Source organism: Phyllobates terribilis, unplaced genomic scaffold (genome assembly GCF_046119375.1).
Source record: "Phyllobates terribilis strain yellow unplaced genomic scaffold, ASM4611937v1 Scaffold_5__5_contigs__length_657084704, whole genome shotgun sequence".
NCBI classification, from domain to species: domain Eukaryota; kingdom Metazoa; phylum Chordata; class Amphibia; order Anura; family Dendrobatidae; genus Phyllobates; species Phyllobates terribilis.
Window position 1 is genome coordinate 151,879,824 of NW_027362765.1, and position 21,506 is coordinate 151,901,329.

At 39.8% G+C, this 21,506-nt stretch overlaps 2 protein-coding genes across 2 annotated transcripts in view; one reads left to right on the forward strand and one right to left on the reverse strand.

The window, feature by feature from the left end:
• The window catches only part of ADAM11 (ADAM metallopeptidase domain 11), a 93,831-nt gene extending 73,076 nt beyond the window's left edge, over nt 1–20,755 (forward strand). Inside the window, exons 20-27 of the mRNA XM_073683206.1 lie at nt 3,132–3,195; nt 6,005–6,104; nt 6,835–6,954; nt 10,322–10,490; nt 12,133–12,247; nt 12,829–12,919; nt 13,052–13,069; nt 18,454–20,755. Coding sequence (XP_073539307.1) covers nt 3,132–3,195; nt 6,005–6,104; nt 6,835–6,954; nt 10,322–10,490; nt 12,133–12,247; nt 12,829–12,919; nt 13,052–13,069; nt 18,454–18,469 — 693 coding nt within the window. The 3' untranslated portion in view covers nt 18,470–20,755. The remainder of the gene's footprint in view (nt 1–3,131; nt 3,196–6,004; nt 6,105–6,834; nt 6,955–10,321; nt 10,491–12,132; nt 12,248–12,828; nt 12,920–13,051; nt 13,070–18,453) is intronic.
• The window catches only part of GJC1 (gap junction protein gamma 1), a 143,042-nt gene that overhangs the window by 36,652 nt on the left and 84,884 nt on the right, over nt 1–21,506 (reverse strand). The window lies entirely within an intron of this gene.

Below are 21,506 nucleotides of genomic sequence, written 5' to 3' on the forward strand. Positions count from 1 at the left end.
TATTGCAGCAGTGCTAGAACTTGTGATGTTCTGTGTTAGTAAATGATAAGCGACTTCCTCCAATAATACTGCCAGTTTATGCACTAAGTTATGCCGCAGCTTCTTTTATTCACAGACACCATTGATATAATGGAGCTTCAGGCCATGTTCACACGTTCAGTATGTGGTCAGTATTTTACATCAGTATTTGTAAGCCAAAATCAGGAGTGAAGCACGTCACCACTTCTGTATTTATCACCCACTCCTGGTTTTGGCTTACACATACTGATGTAAAATACTGAACATGTGAACGTGGCCTAACAGTCAGGAGTTGACTCTATGAATACAAGACTGGGTTAAAACTAGTGTATTTCATAGTCCGTAAATGGACAGCAATGCTTGGACTCACCACGGGTCTCTCAATACGAACTTACCGCCTCATGGACACTTGTGATTTCAGGTCGGGAGACCTGCCAGCAGACCTGGCACTGTGGTCTGCATACAGACAGTGAAATATGAGTGAACCTGGCCTTATTTGCTTTAATATGATCCTTAAAGGGGTTGTCCACTACTAGGACAACCCCTTCTCAATCTCAATGTTTACTCCCGTTAAAATGAAAGCACCTAAACTCACCTCCCATGCCGGCGCCGTTCCAGTGGTGTCGGCACTCGCGTTCCCAGGGCTCATGTGAGGTTGCCATGTCATGTGAGCCCTGCGCCCAATCAGCGTTGGCGTCACTGTCCCCGCCTTCAGACGTTTAAGTAATCAAGAGGAAGTGGGAGCTGCGGATGGCCTCCTCTTGATTACTTATACGTCTGAAGGCGGGGACAGTAACGCCAGCGGAGATTGGGCGCAGGGCTCACATGACATAACAACCTCACATGAGCCCTGGGAACGTGGATGATTACACCACTGGAATGGCGCTGGTACGGGAGGTGAGTATAGGTGTTTTTATTTTAACGGGTGCAAACATTCTGATTGAGAAGGAGTTGTCCTAGTAGTGGACAACACCTTTAAAATTGCACCAAAGCGATCACCTAAATAAGGTTAGAACAAGAGGGTTACAGCTGAGTATTTAAAAGAGCACCCATAAGCTCTCCTGACTTGTCTGTTTTAGTAGATATTTGATTTTACCAAACCAATAACTTACTCCTAAATGGATAATTTATTTGTTGTTTTGTAGATCCTCTATTTATTCTTCTTGGAAACGTATGAATAAGTTACAAAATGGTTGCTAGTATTCCATTTGTGAACAGGCTATATCATCACACAGTCTGATACTGATTGGACAGTCAGGGAAGAGTCACAGGGCCGTATAACTCGGATGAGGATTGCAATGCAAGGCTCGGGCGGGCCGATAGCTCTCACTACCCAACAGCATGTATTTCTATGCAGCTGTCACGCTCAGGTTGGGAACACCAATGGTCAGTCCAAGTTTTGCATTGCGATCCCTGTCCGAGTTATATGGCCGTGTGACTCTTCCTTCAGCCTATGTAGGGACAAGCATCATTGACACTGGGAATAGTAACATCCAGTTGGAAAATGCTTTATACTTCTCTAGGAGGAATAACAAAGGAATAATAGCACAGAGTTCTAGGAAAAGATTCTCCAGAATTGTTGTTGAGTGCAAGAATTCAGTAAAATACACATATACAAAATAGATTTTTTTGTTAATAATATTGGGGACAGAGTGTTTTATGTCCTACCACTAGGAGGCTCAACACTACGTGAAAAAAAAATCTCCTCAGACCCTGGGAAGATCAGTTTTAGACAATTTTGTTGTAGTCAGACACAACTTGAATAAGGTCTGCTACATTTTTTTCTTTTTCTTATTCTTATTTACTGTTTATACTTTTTTTTTTTTTTTTTAAATCATGCTCACAAAATATTTAATATAAATTATATAAAGGATAATGCAACCAAGCAATATCTACCCAAGTTGTAATAGGGTATTTTCTATTGCCTATGGAATGGTAAAGCCCCCCTTCACATTAGATATCAGAAGCACTGGACCACCATGGGATATATATGGGGCCTCCCGATTCTCCACCTGCGACCAATCCTTTTGTTTGCATGGGACATAACCCTCCTCCTCATTCTTTCCTCCTCTCTCCCCACTGAAAACATGTGAATGTTCGGCTGCGTGCTGATTGGTATGTGGGATATCTATTCACCAAATGAACATTTGGCCCAAAGATGTTTCATTTATTACCAGCTGAACAAACTGTGGCTTCTATTCTCCAAAGGCTAAACATTAGGCTGTGTGCACACCTTGAATAATTGCAGCACATTTTTCTGCAGCAAAAACGCTGCATAAATTATTTGCATTTTTAGGTGTTTATGTGCTCACTTTTGATGTGTGCATTTTTTCCCTTCCATTTGAATGGGTGAAAAACGCTGCAAAAACGCTGAAAGAATTGACACGCTGCAGATTTAAAAAAACGCATTGATGATTCAAATCTGCAAGTTATAAAATAAGCAGCACATGCGTGAGATTTCAGGAATCTAATTCACTTTTCTGTTATTGTAAAACACTGCATTTTTTTACTCTACAAAATCTCAGCATGTGAACAAGGGCATAGGCTACTGAAAATCTGCAGACTTTGTCCCATTGAAGCCAAGTAGTCATAAACTTTAGCCTGTAGTCTGCACTTGTAGATCAGTGACAGTATAGGAACTGTGCTGGTTATCACACCATATTATGATTGGTTGACTTGTATAAATTATTTAAGCTCGTATTAATAATTATAAGACTATGGTGATCTCCTTCTTTAAACAATAAAGACCATTGCTGCTTTTTTGGCAATACATATTTTGACTTGCAAAATTCTCAGTTGCCACCAGCAAGTGTCCAGTCTGAATAAAGCCATATGGCCTGTAATGACGGGAATGGGCACCGCAACCAGTTCAGTCATCTAGGAATGCAAAGCGGGCAGCTGAGATTTCCTTGTAGAAGAACTGAGGAACATTGCTATTAGCATGCAGAAATAAAACTTACATATAAGCTGTGGAATATAAACATTCTGAGTCAGGATTACAGAGAATAATGACAATTACTTAAGAAACGGTTGTCATTTATCTTATTGAATCCTCATAAAAGTAATTATGTCACTTTCAGCATGTGATAGATTTATACATTTATATTTAACAGGGTCGATGTTATGGAGGCCGATGCAAAACCAGAGATCGTCAATGCAGTGCTGTATGGGGACGGAGTAAGCGTTACCTCTGTATCTAAATATATGCTATTATTTTACTTTGCTCCACTTAGTGTAAGAGCTCACTCACCCCATATTATACTTTGGACAAGTGCTATTGGATGTTTTATCGGATAGCACACGGACCAGTGTTATATTATGGTCCGTGTATGATTGGCGTTTTCTTTTCTCATACATGAGAAAAAAATTGCAGCATGCAGCAGGTTGCTGCACACATCAGATCGCACTCACCCATTCAAGTGTATGGGTGCTTGGAAAACATTGGACTGCACTCGGATGTCAGCCTGTTTTCTGCGGACTCAGACAATGGAGAAGATGGAGAAATTTTGTTCTCAATCTTTTCCTCACCTGTGCTTCAATTCTCTCATCCGAGAGATTTGAATCACACTAAGCTGACACTCGGCTCAAACTCTGATCAGAGTGTCATTTACATAATTCATGAGAGAAGCAACGCTCATGGGATCCTGGCTTAAAGTTAATAACAGTCCTTCATGAAATAGGTAAAAAAAAAAAAAAAAACACCCATGAGGAAATTGAAATTCCTCAGCAAATATGTCTTGAGTGGACGCAGTCTCATACCTGTATACCTTTTAAACCTACATTTTATGCTGAATCCCTGCCCGCTGTCATTTGTACATCTCACTATTTAGGCTTACTGGTAGTTCTGTTAAAGTAATGCTTGCTAGCTGTTTAATTAACTTAAATCGACCTCTGTACTTGGACTGAAAAGTGACAATACATTTGTCATGTATTGTTACCCTACCTGGTACCCTCTGTTTGCCTCTTCTGCTCAGATTGGCGTTCTATTTCTTCTGATTCCAAGATGATCTCCACAGTGGGATGTGGAGTGCAGTGGTAAGTCTAACCAATGCCTCCTCACCTTTCTTATGCCCCAGCATGGAAAAAGCAGGGAGAGTGTAATTTAGACATACTACTGCATTCCACATCACACTGAAGTGAGGTCATTTTAAAAGCAGGAGGAACAAAACACCAATCTGAGCAGTACCAGGTAGGGCGACTATGCATGAGCAATATATAGTCGCTTTTCTGCCCCATGGTGTGGAGGTTTCCTTTTATATAGGGATGTCATTATAAGTGCGTGTATGTGTGTATATACAGTGCTGGCCAAAAGTATTGGCACCCCTGCAATTCTGTCAGATAATACTCAGTTTCTTCCTGAAAATGATCGCAATCGCAAATTCTTTGGTATTATTCTCTTCATTTAATTTGTCTTCAATGAAAAAAACACAAAAAGAATTGTCCTAAAGCCAAATTGGATATAATTCCACACCAAACCTAAAAAAGGGGGTGGACAAAAGTATTGGCACCCTTTGAAAAATCATGTGATGCTTCTCTAATTCGTGTAATTAACAGCACCTGTAACTTACCTGTGACACCTAACAGGTGTTGGCAATAACTAAATCACACTTGCAGCCAGTTAACATGGGTTAAAGTTGACTCAACCTCTGTCCTGTGTCCTTGTGTGTACCACATTGAGCATGGAGAAAAGAAAGAAGACCAAAGAACTGTCTGAGGACTTGAGAAACCAAATTGTGAGGATGCATGAGCAATATCAAGGCTACAAGTCCATCTCCAAAGACCTGAATGTTTCTGTGTCTTCCGTGCGCAGTGTCATCAAGAAGTTTAAAGCCCATGGCACTGTGGATAACCTCCCTAGATGTGGACGGAAAAGAAAAATTGACGAGAGATTTCAACGCAAGATTGTGCGGATGGTGGATAAAGCACCTCGACTAACATCCAAACAAGTTCAAGCTGCCCTGCAGTCCGAGGGTACAACAGTGTCAACCCGTACTATCCGTCGGCGTCTGAATGAAAAGGGACTGTATGGTAGGATACCCAGGAAGACCCCACTTCTTACCCCGAGACATAAAAAAGCCAGGCTGGAGTTTGCCAAAACTTACCTGAGAAAGCCTAAAACATTTTGGAAGAATGTTCTCTGGTCAGATGAGACAAAAGTAGAGCTTTTTGGGAAAAAGCATTAACATAGAGTGTGCAGGAAAAAAAAGAGGCGTTCAAAGAAAAGAACACGGTCCCTACAGTCAAACATGGCGGAGGTTCCCTGATGTTTTGGGGTTGCTTTTCTGCCTCAGGCACTGGACTGCTTGCAGCATAATGTAGAGCCCAGTGTGAGAAAGCTGGGTCTCCCTCAGAGGTCATGGGTCTTCCAGCAGGACAATGACCCAAAACACACTTCCAAAAGCACTATAAAATGGTTTGAGAGAAAGCACTAGAGACTTCTATGGTGGCCAGCAATGAGTCCAGACCTGAATCCCATAGAACACCTGTGGAGAGATCTCAAAATGGCAGTTTGGAGAAGGCACCCTTCAAATATCAGGGACCTGGAGCAGTTTGCCAAAGAAGAATGGTCTACAATTCCAGCAGAGCATTGTAAGAAACTCATTGATGGTTACCGGAAGCGGTTGTTCGCAGTTATTTTGGCTAAAGGTTGTGCAACCAAGTATTAGGCTGAGGGTGCCAATACTTTTGTCCGGCCCTTTTTTGGAGTTTTGTGTGAAATGATCAATGATTTGATTTTAGCTTCATTCTCTTTTGTGGTTTTTCCTTGCAAGCAAATTAAATGAAGAGAAGAATACCAAAGAATTTGTGATTGCAAACATTTTCAGGAAGAAACTGAGTATTATCTGACAGAATTGCAGGGGTGCCAATACTTTTGGCCAGCACTGTATACACACACACACACAAACACACACACACACACACACACACACACACACACACATTTGGACCTTGCAACATCTAATATGTATTTCTTACTTTACTTTAGGTGCATCAGACAGGTTCTGCTACGAAAAACTAAACATTGAAGGGACTGAGAAGGGCAACTGTGGAAAAGATGGAGATAACTGGATTCAGTGCAGCAAACCGTAAGTGGGATGGATCAAAACATGAATCTTTGATCAGTATATTATGTCATGACTTAAGCTGCATTTACACTGCATGATTATCGCGAATAAGAATTTCCAAAAACACTCCTTTCAAGATAATCTTCGCAGTATAAACAGAATGATGAACGAGCAAAATAGTGAACTGATCTTTTGGTTTGCACAAAGGATCATCGTTCTCAGTGATGCATCATCCTGTGTAAACAGGACTTGAGCTGCATGAGAACAATGGCAGCCTGTGCATATGGAATTATCTACTACAGATTCAGTGAATCTGAAGCGTGGTCTGCCTGTGTAAACAGGCTATTACTTGACCGCTGATCAATAAATAAATATTTATTTTTTCATTTAACACCACAAAATCGGGTAATGTTATAACACATTTAAGGCAGTGGTAAGTATAAGTATTACCATTAGGTGACGGCCTCACTATCAGTATTTGGTCTGTATTTTTTCTCAAGAGTTGGAGCCAAAACCAGGTGAGGAACAATCAGAGAAAAGGTATAATAGAAACAAGTCACCAATTCTGCATTTATCACCCACTCCTGGTTTTGGCTCCCACTCCTGAGAAAAAATACTGACCGAATACTGACCAAACACTGATAATGGGGCCGTGGCCTTTGACTGGTAATCGTTACTTGTTGCATGTTGAGGTGTGGTGTAGGATATGCTAAACAGTTATTCACAAAGGTGCTCTGTTTCTGTCCATTAGAGACGTGCTCTGTGGCTACCTTTTATGTTCCAACATATCCGGATTACCAAGAATTGGAGAACTGAACGGTGACATCACAAGTATGTCTTTCTATCACCAGAACAGATACATTGATTGCAGGTGAGACAACATTATAGATTCTTCTATCTCCGTTTTCCAAACAGTAAGGGTACATTCTCACAGCGCCTTTCTGTAGTGAAATCTACAAAATGCGACAGATCTGTCACACATTTTGCTCTTTGCATTGCAAATGGTAAAATCTGCGGTGACATAACCTACAAAAATGTGACATTCTTAGGATTTCAAATCTGCAATGCTGCTCAGTTTATACTTAGGATTTTCTCTTTAGCTGGTGAATAAGATTTTGTGATATCTCATTCATGGCGCTGCCACTGTAATACACAGTGGATTTTTGACAAGCAAACACCTGCAGTGGAAAATCAGCTATATATATATGCCTTTTGTGAACATATTCCAAGACCACAAATTCATTGATGGATTTTTTTTTAACCCATTCACCCTGAGTAATTGTCCATTTTCATTTTTTCTTCCCCTTCTTCCAAGAGCCTTAACTTTTTTAATTTACCAGCCATTTAGCCATATGAGGGCTTGTTTTTTGCGGAACGAGTTGTACTTTTGAATGACACCAATCATTCTGCTACATAGTGTACTGTAAAAGGAAAAAAAAAAAAACCAAGTGCGGTTAAATGGCAAAAATAGTGCCGTTCCACGTTTTTTTTTTTTTATTTACCATGTTCGATATATGCTAAAACTGACCTGGTAATATGATTCTCCAGATCAGTACAAATATGCAGATACCAAGCAAGTATAGTTTTTTATTTAATCGGTGAAAAACAATTAAAAAATGTGTCCAAATAAAAAATGTTGCTATTGTCGCCATTTTCTGAGACCCGTAACGTTCTCATTTTTCGGGATATGAGGCTGGTAATGTCTTATTTTTTGTGTTCTGAGCTGACATTTTTATTAATACCTTTTTAGGATAGATACGATGTTTTGATCGCCTCTTATTGCATTTTGTTGCAGTGACTAAAAAAACGTAATTCTGGCGCTTTGATTTTTTTCCTCCTTATGTGGTTTACTGATCTGATTAATTTTATATTTTGACAGATTGGACATTTCTGAACGCAGTGATACCATATATGTGTATTTTTTTTTCATTATTTTATTTTAAATGGGGCAAAATGGGGGGTGATTTGAACTTGTGTTTTTTTTTATTTTTTTAATATTTAAAAATATACATATTTTTTTCTATATTTAAAAAGCAAAGGAGACTTGAAGCTGCGATCGTCTGACCACTTGTGCATCAGCCCTGCTACATATAGCTGAAATCACGAAGTTCTATGAATGCCGGCCATGGGCCAGCGTTCAAAGGAGGATTGTGATCACAGGTACGGGGGTCTTCAGCAGACCCACGGCTATCATGACAACCCATCGGTGCCCCACGATCACGTGACGGGTGCATTGATGGGTAGCGACAGTGATTGACAGCGACATTTAACTGGTTAACAGCTGTGGGTGGATCTCCGATTAAATCAGCCATGAAGTGTGGGGAAAGATGCGGGACCCGCATCAAAGGCAGGGACATGGCCAATGGTGTATATTTATGTCAACGGTCATGAAGGGGTAAAGGTAAGTTTTATTTTTTTACTTTTGTTTTTCATTGCAGTTTTCGACTTAATGAATTTGGCACATATTATATTAGGCTTTTTAGTCTTTTTCACTTTTCTGGAGCAAAAAGTCACAAGTCTTTAAAATGTCACATGCTAGTCTTGTACTGTGCAAAATTAGACATTTTTGTACTGCGATAAGGCTCAAAATTAAGCAAAAGTTTGGCCGCATTTTTAAAAATGTCACAAATGATATATTGGTTAAAACATTTAGATAACCAAAACAGTAGCCAAAATGTTGAAGAAGAAAAAAAACAACCAAATGATCTTAAAAAACAACAACTAAAAACTAAATAAAGAATAAGGCGCAAATAAAATAACAAGTTAGAATCAGAAAAAAGGTGATGAATTGGGGCCTAAGTTTTTTTTATGTGAGGCTATAATAATAAAGGACAGCACATTGTGGCATTATTTATTGCTTTGAATAAATACGGTAACTGCTGATGGCCTGATGACATCTCAGGAAACAGGCGGGTGGATCAGGAAGTCAGAGAAAAAATGATCATGACCATAAGTCAACTAAATTTAGATTTCAGGATGCAGCAACATATGTAGATTGCAGTGAATTTCCAGGTACCATTGTGTAAATGATGTACATCTTGAAACATCATGAAAGGGACATGTGAATCTTTGTATTGTGATTTAAAAGGTAACAGCTACTGAAAATGGTTTACACTTTTTAGTACCATCAAGTGCACGGTGTATGGTCATAAATGTTGCAGATTTTAGCTTTCAGCAGAGTCATTCAGTACTCAGAAAATGTGGAATAATAAACCGCTTAATTTGGGACATACAGCAACCATTATCTCCATCATCATGACATTGAAGCTTGCAGAAGAATTAACAAACCAGAGATCACACAGTACAGTATTAGCCAGGGGCAGACATTAGCATTGGTGCAGCCTGTGCAGTCGTACCGGAGCCCAAGAGATAAGAAGGTTCAGTTCCACCTCTAAAGCAATAAGTAGCTTCTGTCATACATATAAAGGGCTACAATATGATGAGCTACTGGATTACAAAGGGCCCATATACTGTTCTTTCTCTTCAGACTGGGTCCACCCCTGGTATTAATATGGACACAGTGATTCGTCAAATATTGCATATAGCAATGACACACAATACAAAGATCATCAAAGAAATACATTTAGAGTGTGTACAATGTAATGTACCTATGCCAGGAATATTCATTAGATGGTTCAGCACAAGACAATAGAAAAAAAGTGCTCATAGAACCAAAATGTAGAAAAATACAAAAAGCATTATTTTTATTTAGCCTGTATAGACATACATAAAAAAAAAGATTAAAACGGCAATAATCCAGTGGAAGGTGACACAGCTCAGCAGGAGGTTTAAGTCATGTAGAATGAGCTGTATTGGAGTCCAGAATGAATGATTGTTTATAAACAGACGAGTTACATGAAGAAGAATTGTTACATAGAGCCTATTGTGTGGACATCAAAAAATATCTTGTTCAAAACAGTAGAAAACCTGGACAAAACTACAATACATAAAGTCAATCATTAGCCGGCACTGAATTTAGTAGATAAATATATACTAGACACATTCTTACAGACAGTACCTACTGCTGGCATGGCTTCAAACTCCGACGTGCGTTTTGTGCCATGTCTTCGTCTGGGGGTTGCATCACTCCAACAAAGTCAATCTTAAGTCTATCTTGAGGCAGCATTGATTACTTAAATTCCGGTTTACACAGTGCATTCTGCTGTCTGCTCAATATTATTTTAATTATAAGGCTCTGTGGGATATGTTGACATTTTATTTTTCCCCCTTACTTACAGAGGTGGACAAGTGATTTTACCAGATGGCTCAGGGTTGGGATATATTGAGGACGGGACACCGTGTGGACCCAACATGATGTGTCTAGATCGGAAGTGTCTATCAGCAACTGCATTCAACTTTAGCACCTGCCCAGGCAGTGGACGTGAAGTGGTTTGCTCAGACCATGGGGTATGGACAAATGGACAAGTGTGGCCATCTTTTGTCAAACTCATACAAAACTTCCTAATTTTCTCAGATTATTTACAAAGAACCAGGGCTGCAGGGTATTATCTCTGCACATTTGTCGAAATTGGGTACAAGCAGACTTAAAGCGTCCTTCCACTATGGGACTGAAAAGTGACTACTCTTCTCATGTAACATCACCCTCCCAGGTACCCTCCATTCGCCCTTTGCTGCCTCTTTTGCTCAGATCAACATTCTGATCCTCCTGGTTCCATGATTTCCAATGGAGTGAGGCATGGTGGAGGGCAGCGATAAATTTAAACCACAGACCTCAGACTCGGCTCTCTAAATGGACCGCACATAGAAAAAAAATTAAGTTGTTGGGTCGCATTCCTTGCGTGACAAGATGACATTTCAGTGATACCATTTTTTTCTACATGACTTTTTCATCACTATTTATTCCATTGCACCATGAAAAAGCTGCATTTTTCACAAGTTTTGTATTTATTTTTTCACAGTGTTCATCATATGAGTTGCATCCAGTTTTCTAGTTTGGGTCATTCCGGACGTTGCTATTCCAAACGTGTACTTTTTTTTTTGTTTACTGTCGTTTTTACATAAAACAATATACTTAGTGGCAAAATATTTTACATTACTTTTTCAAATTTATTTTGAAAATGTTTTTAATTTTTACATTTTTTTTAATCTTTACCTATATGGGACTTTAACGTTTACTTTCCTAATCACTGACACTTCTCCTGTTAGACCCTGTCTATTGCAGGGCCTTACAAGTAACCATAGCTGGCTGACCTGAAGGCCATAACTTGGCAACTACTGGCATTCTTTGATTGTGGGGTGCCGTCAAGCTTACAGCCAGTTCCTGACATAACCATCTAAATACCTAAATACTGCTGTCACTTTTGACAGAGGTGTGTAAGGGGTTACTTAGCCACAATTGGTGGTAATACTGATTGTGACTGTCGTTGCAAGGTATCGGCTGTGCTATACAGCTGACATCCACTGATGATGGTGCCGGCTCTGCTTGTGTGCACTTGTTTGTATGGCAGTTTGCGGGAAGTCACTTCCTGCTGCGCTGTACATGTATGCCGGATGTCAGGAGGGGTTTAAAAATATATCCTCATTTCCATATTCACCTACAGTATATAGCAATTCAGCAACGTGGGTGGGAAAGAGACGTCTTCGCTCCAACACACTGCAATCTCACACACTGTGCTCCGGCATGATGTGACTAATGGCCACCAGCATACTCCACCTTCGGCCTGCTCTCTGCTATCCCGAAGATGCCCCACGGGCTACAGACGTTAGCCTCAGGGGTAACATGCGGCTCCCGGGCCGCATGATTGAGACTCATGGTCTAAACCATGCCTCTTCTATCCCACAGCATAGGAAAGGCAGGGGAGGCATGGTTTACAATTACTTCTGCATTCCCTATGCCACTGCAGTGGCCATCCTGGAAGCAGGATGAAAGGAACGTCAATCTGATCAGAGGAGGCAGCGGAAAACAAACAGAGGGCACCATGCTGGATCTGTGACTATAGATGAAAAATGTACAGTGCCTTTTCTGTCCCAGGGTGGAGTGTGACTTTGATACCACTTATATCACCTCTGGTTTTAAATCACTATTCAGGTTTGCAGTAATGAAGGTAAATGTATTTGTCACTTGGACTGGACGGGAAAAGACTGCAGTGTATATGATCCACTTCCTGTTCCTAAAGCCACTGGAGTTGTGGAGAGATCAAAAGGTACATTTCATGCATAAGTCAAGCCTGTAATTCTGTCTGACTTCATAGACTATCTATTATGATGTTTTAGGGACCAATCACCGAATGTTTCAGGATAGAAGATGAATGTCCACAGTGAATGTAAATGTTTGCATAGCATCCAGCATAAATATTTCTGTTGGATCGTGGAAACGGCACAAACGTCCTAATGATCTCACTGGAAGTAATTTGTTTGGTAAAAAACTTGATAAATGGAAAGTAAAGAAAATAAGTTTTACAAGACAAATTGCCCTTCATTTTGAACTTTCACTGTCTACTTCTTTCTATGAAAGTTTAGTGTTCAAATTGCGTCTTCAAACAGGAAGAAGACTTGACTTGAATTCTAGCGCCATTTATTGGAAGTATCAATCCTAAAAGTCAGTATCAACACTTTAAGGGGCCTTGCTATATAACTTAGGATAAGAAGCCAAACCAGAAACTCCATTTGCAGACACATGTTCAGGGTGTTTGCCCCTTGTCAGTGCAATACCAGGAGTACTGAGTAATAGGGTCTAATTTTTCCCTTGTCAATATCTTTTACTAAATCTAAATTTTTACTGCAGGTCCCAGTGGTACAAATATTATCATTGGATCAATTGCAGGGGCTGTGCTCATTGCTGCCATTGTATTAGGGGGAACTGGCTGGGGTTTTAAGTAAGTAATCAGGCCTTTTTTTCCTAGTCATTTTGAGAATTATATATTTGTGATTTCATTTTGCATGTGAGAGAAACCTAATAAAGGTATTTTCTTTCCTTTTCTCCCTCTCTCTCTCTTACACCTGGTTAGGAATATTCGAAGAGGAAGGTTGGTACCAGATACTTGCAAATATTTGCTGCATTTTGTACACCATATTAATAACTATTTAGAACAATACAAATGTCTTTATTGGACAACAAAAAATATACCAAATATTAAAAACGTGGACTTACATGGGTGGCAAAGAGGAGAGGCAGGCCATAATGATATACAATAGGTAAAAAGGAAAAAAGTCTCAGAAGTATATGTAAAGGTAGGTGTCACAGGGATACCGAGACAGACGGGCCAAAAGATTGTGGCATCTGGTTACACGAACTCCTGCACTTCTGAACTGCTACACCATCCTATTAAACAATGCAGGTTTTCTTGCTGTCATGGCAAGGGTTAATCAGTTCAGTTGATCACCTGGAACTCCCCATCTTGAATTGTCTCAGCTGTTCTGTGTTGGCCACTCCCCTCAGGCACTTGGGCTTTGGCAGTGATAGATGTAGTTCCTGGTTTGGTGGTGAAGGAGAAAGTTCAGTGTTTGGAGTTGGCGGTTGGAGAGCTTTTCTGGAGATTGCTGCGTGGAATTGGTTTGCATGCTGACAATTGGTTTCCCCTTCCTATACCTCCTCTGTTTCCCACGCTGTTGTTTTGTGAGTGCATTTGTATGATTGTAGTTTTCTTTTATCTCTGTCTGTTAACTCTTGTTTCTCTGGTTAGTGTTTTCCTATACACTTCAGCCCCCACCTCCCTGGGTGGGGGAGGGATCAGATAAGCATAAGTTAGGAGCATGGATAGGTACGAGAACCCGATCTCTCCACCATCAGGAGTAATTCAGGGTACAGGGATAGACTAGGGCTCCCCTAGTTCGAGGAATCGGGTAGGTGCCCACAGTCCCTTGTCACTACATGATACTAGGTAAATAAACAAGTGTGTGTGCATAATATAATATATATATTCCAAAAGTGGTTAGAAGTGTGTCTGCAGCATGGTCACATTATATAGCCCCTCTTCACACCCTTAGGGTTGTCCCATGAACAAAGTACATTTTAAATAATAGATCTTGGATTAATAAATGTGACAATTAGATGCGTTAATAAATGTTCCTGTGCTGAGATAATCTTATAAATGTGCCCCTGCTCTGTACTGTGTAATGGCTGAGTCTGACCGTACAGTGCTGATGCAGTTCTTGGTAGGCATATACCACAATTCCTGTAGGAGCTCAGTGGGCGCCAGAACTATGTCACTGACTATTTATGATGAGCTCACAGAGCTGGAGATACAGCAGAAACATTCACTTATGTGATACAACAGGCAGAGAAATGTGTTACTTCAGAAAACAGCAGGTGCTGTGTCAACTGTATACTCACTTATCTTAAGGTCCGACAATGAATTGGAGCAGCTCTGCATGGTGGGACACGGCAAATAACAGTACATAGCAGGGGCACATTTATGATATTATCTCAGCACAGGAACATTTTTTAACACATCTGATTGTGTAACTTCTTTTTATTCCCAGGCCTATTAATTAAAATGTACTTGGTTTGATTGGCAATCCCTTTAATGAAAAGGAAACTGTATACTGAAAAAATGCAGAGCTATGTGTAATAGCAATGAAAACCAATACCAAACCAATGCCTACCATTACATATACCTCTGAGACTTTTTAACTATTGTACAGTATATCATTATGACCTGCCGCTCCTATTAGCCATCTGTGTAGCTTCACTTTTCTATATGTTTATGGTGTATTTTTTTGTTGCTCAATAAGGAAATTTGTATTTGTGTAGCTTGTTTGCTATAGGTGCTAAATATAATATTCTTACATCTGGGACTGCATGTTATTATGGGATGTTTTTCATAAGTGTGACTATATAGGACTTATCAGTCTTACAAGCAATACTCCAAGATAGATATCACAATATACAGTAGGTCAACTTGAAAAACTAGAACAGAACACCATCATCCATTAGTAACTAATAAAACACTATAGTCTGCTACATCTGTCCTTGCCTTGTGTTTGGTATTGCAAATCATGCACTGACAGACATAGTATCGTGTCTGAGGGGAAATATTCAACAACCCCTTTAGCCCCTTATAGTCTGAACTATATCGGGCTTTGAGTACACAGCTATTTTTTTTTACTTTACCGAATTTCTGGAGTCATAATAGTTTAAAGGGGTTTTCCACTCCAGAGCAAGTTTTCAGCAAGCAGTGCAGCTTACCACATAGTAAAATTGTTTAGTGTACAGTCATTGCCAAAAGTTTTGAGACTGACCCAAATTTTGTTTTTTTACAACATTTACTGCTTCAATTTTACTGAAGCACAATTAGAACTATACAGGGCTATCAAAATGTTAAAAAAAAAAAAATCCTTTTACCTCACCACTCCGACCTTTCTTCTCCTCATCATCACCTGTGCAGTCCATGTCGCATCCTCGCTGTGAAATGCCCAAGACAGTTCTGTGCATGTGCACGCAAGGTCACAGCATACGCACAGGACCCAAGGATTTCAGTGAGAGTGCCAGCTCAGAGACCCCAGAGCATAATAAGGGACATTAAATATGCGGAGAATAACGTCTGTGCAAATTGAATTTCCTGGGAAAATCCATGCAAATAAGGCAATTTAAATTTTGCCTGTTTTTCTCATCTAAAGGCCACGGCCCCACCATCAGTATTTGGCCTCGCTCTCACTTGTGATTAAATCGGACGAATGCAATCCGATAAAAAATTAGATTGCATTCGGACCAATTTAATCCTATGATGGTGTGCTCAGTGACGTTTTTTTTTTCCCCAGCTCCGATCGGATTGCAAAAAATCGCAGCATGCTGCGATTGCATGCTGGATTCGGATCGCACGCACCCATATAAGCCTATGGGTGCATGTGAAACATCACACTGCACTCAGATATCACACGAGTGCAGTGCGATTCCCGCCAATGCCAGCAACAGAGGAGATGGAAAAACTGATTTCTCCGTGCCCTCCGCAGCTGTGCTGCGATCCTCTCTGTGCGAGACGATGGAAGCATGGACATTCGGCTCACGCTCGCAGCAGAGCAGGAGCCGAATGTCATTAGCATATCGCATCAGATGCCATACGCTAGTGGGACCCCCGGCTAAGGTCAGTATTTGCTCAGTATTTTTTCTCTGGAGTGGGTGCCAAAACCAAGAGTGGGTGATAAATGCAGAATTGGTGACTTGTTTCTATTATACCTTTTCTCTGATTGTTCCTCACCTGGTTCCCACTCCTGAGAAAAAATACTGACCAAATACTGATAGTGGGGCCATTGCCTTAGCTGACCCTTATTTTTTGACTTCTGCAGTTTTCCCTGTCCTGCTCAATATCAGCTTCTGGGTCACATCCCGACTGATGACAATCCATTATTGCACAATCAGTGCATGAAGTTTATCACAATTTCAGCAAATTTCTTTGTCAACCTGCTTTTTGAGGATTGACCAAAAGTTCTCCATGGGATTGAGAGACCCAAAATTTCAATGTTTTATTCACCGAGCCACTTACAGTCATGATCCCTTTTGCCTTGTGACATGGTCTCCATCATGCTGGAAAAAGCATTGTTCGTCCCCAATTTGCTCTGGATTGTTGGGAGAAGTTGTTCTTGACGGATATTTAGATCCCGTTCTTTATTCATGGCAGTGATCTTAAGGCAAAATTGTGAGCCAGTCTACATCATGGATGAAAAGCAACCCCACATGAGTGGTCTCAGGATGCTTTACTGATGGCATGACACAGGACTTAGAAGAAAAGCTGAGCTCTATAATATGGACAATCATTCTTTCAGATGTCCCAAACAGTCTGAAGAGGCTTCATCAGAGAAAATAACTTTGCAGGAAGTACAGGGATTGGACTGCAGAGGACTGGGGCAAAGTTATTTTTGCGAATGAAGCCCCCTTCAGACTATTTGGGACATCTGTAAGAATGGAGCACTAATTAACCTTGGCTTATGACGGATATATATACATGTAGAGTCAAGGGTTTATACCTCCTTGGCAGAGTTTGAAATGGAAAGCCTTGCAATTTTGAAATCCATGGCACAAATAAGCTGTAGGTGACTAAAATAGAATTGTATTTATAGGAAAACCACTATGATTGTGAACTTCCTCCCTAATAGTGTGCCAAAATGGGACATATATTAGCAGAAAAAAATCTGCTGTGTGTGGATTTTGCTAAATATTTGCCAAGAATACATCTCAGACATTGCAAAGAGTGAAATCTGCGGTGAAAACAAGGACCATTAAGTTAACACGGGGCAAATGTAAAATTAGAACTGCATGTCAGTTTCGCCCCCAAATATGAACAGAGTTTTTAATTTTTGGTACTTTAATATGTTGCGGATTTTACACCTGGAAAATATATACTGAAAATCTACACAGCATTCACCCTGTGAGCATATACAGTACCCTGAGGCTATGTTCACACAGAGGCAGAAAACTTTTGAGGAAAAGCTCAGTTTTGGGGGAGTTTTTGCTTTTTCATGTAGTGTTTACTAAAGAGGTTTTGAAGAGTTTTCAAATTGTTTTTATCCTGGAGCGTGTTTTTTTTGCTGTCTTTTGATTGGACCATGCCTGTTTTAGAGCAGATTTCACCAGGATCCACTTCAAAGAAGTTATAAAACACAAAAAAAACACTAGGTATTTTTCAGAAAAAAAATCATGTGAACAGCAAAGTGGATTTTTTATAGGACGGATTTAAAAATATATATTTTTGTGTCAGTTGGGGGGTGGGAGGTTTACTGGAAAAAATTAAAAAACCTATTTGCAAACATAGCATAAAAGTCCCAAGAATCAGAGATGGGATACTGCCAACTTATTTAAAGAGGTTGTCCACTACTCAGACAACCCCTTCTTAAATACTATACTCCCCAGTATAAAATAAAGATAACAAATACTCACCTCTCGCACTGGCACAGTTTCGGCAGTGTTGGCATCGGGTCTCCCAGGGCTCTCATGATATTGTTATGCCATGTGAGCGCTGAATACCTAATGAGCTGCTTTATTTGGACTTACCTCCAATGTTGAATGAAGTGTGAAAACTGCAGCCTATTAGAGATGTTGTTTGGCTGCAGGGCTCAAGTAGCATAACAATGTCACACAAGCCTCGGGGGCTTGGCGCCGACATAGCTTGAATGGCGCCGATGCAGGAGATGAGTTCGTGTTATTTTTATTTTACACCTGGGAATATAAGAAGGAATTGTCTGAGTAGTCAACAACCCACCTTTAATTTTAATATTGTGTAATAAACCAGTACAACAAAACAATACAACACACGCAGATAATATTTCACTTTCAATAAAATTAGTGCCTAATCTGTTACTGTAAATTGTACATTGCTATTTCCCATAACTGCAGGTTATTGTATTACTAATGGTTATTATTTGTAAATTAATCTTTAAAGCATTGTATAAACAACTTCCTCTGCTTGTTTTCCAGGTCTGGAGGTGGATAGCCAGCGTCATGTCTTATGTGACACTTTCTCTCGCCATCTGTCAATACTCTCTATCATTCCCATGACACCTCTAGGCCTTGCTGATAATGCAAAAGATGATGATAATACATTGGAGTGAGAAATGAATGACATGTCTGCAGCAGGGACGCTGCAATGTATATTTATGGGAATTTTCTCCCTGTCTTCCAGAACTGGAATTAATCTGTCTCTCCCTGGGACAGTAATAGACTGCTACATAGGAGGTTTCTCGGCTAGAAGCCGTATTGAATTTGACAGTCAGTCCTGAAGGCTGCTGCAATTTCTAAGAAAAAAGAACTGACCCTTTAAAACTTGTCACTGCCGATCATACGCTTTGTTACTGGGAAGGACCAACCACTAAAAACAAGGCTATAGACATAAGTACATTTCATTTTTTACAAAGGGATCAAGATCTTTTCAATGTATTGTTCACCTTACACAATGGAAACAGTCATTTTTTGTGGGTGAAGCCAGTTATGAAGGATCCTTGGATAATACTGAGTCTTACAAATGTTCCTATTCATAGAATAATAGGGCACACACTCACAAATACTGGCTCATCCAATAGAAAATTGCCACTTGTGAAGGTGAAAGGTACTATTTAAATGCCACTGCCATTAGGACACCGATTGTAGGAGGGACCGTTCTTAAAAACAACATTGCCATGGGGGGACCAACTATTTAGCATCCTGGAGTCTAGCGCCTAATTCCATTACTGCCATAAATATGCTTTGATTCCAGATAAATGACTTATTTTCCTGCCCTTATAACCCATGGCAGAAGGAGGTTCCGACTAACAGTGTCCCCTGAATATAGTCATATATATCATTTTAAGAATATCTATAATATTAAAATATTTTTTAAATAATTAATTATTGCTGTAAAAAAATAATAAAAATCCCCCCTTGTTAATTGCACTAATAAGTTATTCAGAAGGGAAGGGGGATGGAGTGACTAACATTTTTAAGGGATGGAAAGACCAATAACTGCCTCTTCTATTTCTCCTGACACTGCTGAAAACATTGAATGCATTAATACTGGATTTTGTCAAAGAGATCACTAAATGGTACTTTTCATTTTAACCCTGCATTAAAGGGATTTGCCCACTAAATACATTTAACATCTAGCCATAGTTGCTAAATGTATGATAGCTGGGGTCTGACTATTGAGATAACATCACTTGTCTTGAGAAGAAAAAATTCCCTTTGTGAATGAAGCTGTGGTAATGCATGCACACTACTAATAAATTCACACTGAGGTCTTAAGACCCCTGTTCTCGTGATTCATGGTATCCCAGCAGTTGGACCCCGAGCAATGGGATCCCCCGGATAGGCGATTCAGGTATTTAGTGTGAAGACCCCTTTAACATTTGGAAAAACAAATTGGCAAGATATCAAATTAGTAATGGAGTCTTGCCCTGAATGTAATGTTGATATAAACAGTACAGGATAAAGTTGGTTATCTGATTACTGCATGCCTAGATGTGTATATGACGCCATGATTCTAATGAGGTACAAGTCAAAGAACAAAATCAGCAAGTCCGTATCTGATTCTCAACAATTCTCTAAACCAGACCTAAAATCTGCAAACTTACATTGTCCTCTTGGCTCCAGCATCTCTATGAGCATTCAAGACAACTTTTCCGGACCAGATGTTCACCGTCATTATAGCGGAGTAACTCACTGCCAAGATATTCTCCATTCCAAGTATTTGCACAGAGTATAATGCAGCGTATAGACAACAGACTGTACTGGAGGTGGCACAACACACCAGGAATACAATGAGACTAAGAATGGGATGAATAGTAAAGCATGCTGCTACTCAATGGAGCTCAATGTTATACAGCACAGAAAGTGGTACCCAACAACGAGGTGACAGCACATTGGGTGAGAACTTACATCAAATGGTCATAGATTTGTGCTGAAAGGAATACATTTTACTTAATTTTGTGAAATGAAATTGCTAGAGGATATTGAGAATGGCATCACCCTCAACTCATGGACAAGTGATTATTGACTTTCCATGGAACGATGAAGGAATCTTTCCATTGTGTCTAGTACTTGGTTGTGGGCCAAAAAAAACACCAAAAGACTCCTTTACAAAGCAACTCTGAATGTCTTTCTTCCACAGTGGGGTGGGGTGAGTTTCGTCAGGTTATTGGTTTGGGAATAACTTTACTCCTACAGGACTTTGATGCAGAAGGAGTTGTGGGTTCTAATGTTTTTTTTTACTACAACATAAAGAATTAAATGAATGTTCTCACAGTGACGGGACTGGAAGAGAGACTGCTCGTAATTCTTTTCTTATACGTCAGAGTTTAATATGATGCACCCATATATCACCACATAGACAATACCCAGAATTATTCAATGGAAGTCTGTCGTTATATGGCTTCTGTATGTTTATGAGGCTTCCTACAAGGATGCTTGTAGGAAAAGATAATTCACGGTTTTGAGCTACACTAACCGAAATGAAGATCCTTGATCCAGTAATATAAAGATGCGGGTTTTTATTCCACAACATGTACAGTTGGCTTTTCTACTTGAGAAAAACACCAGTCTAATGTGGAAGTGCATTGTGGAATAAAAAACACTTTCGGTTCCACTACTGTACAGTAGTTTTTTACACTTGGAGAAAAACGCTAGTCCAGCGTGGAAACAAGTTGTCGAATAAAAACACTTCTTTATAAGTATTGATGACCTATCTGTACAACATGTACTAAAAAAAATAGGGCCCCACACTTTTGGTATTAAAGAAGCACTCGCATCAATGTTTTTATCCTCTTAATATTTTGCAATTATCATATTATATAGCACTGTGTACTTACAATTGCTCATTTTGCCTTTCTACCCAGCTAATTCTTCTCTTTTCTCTATGTAGAAACAGGAAGTCCCTGCATTTATCATTCCCCTCTTCAACTCCTGACCCAGGTGCTCCCTCATCCCCCTCTGCCAGGGATTTTTGTAATGACTTCCTTTTTCTATATAGAGCTTAGAAGGATTCAATTAATCAGATTATA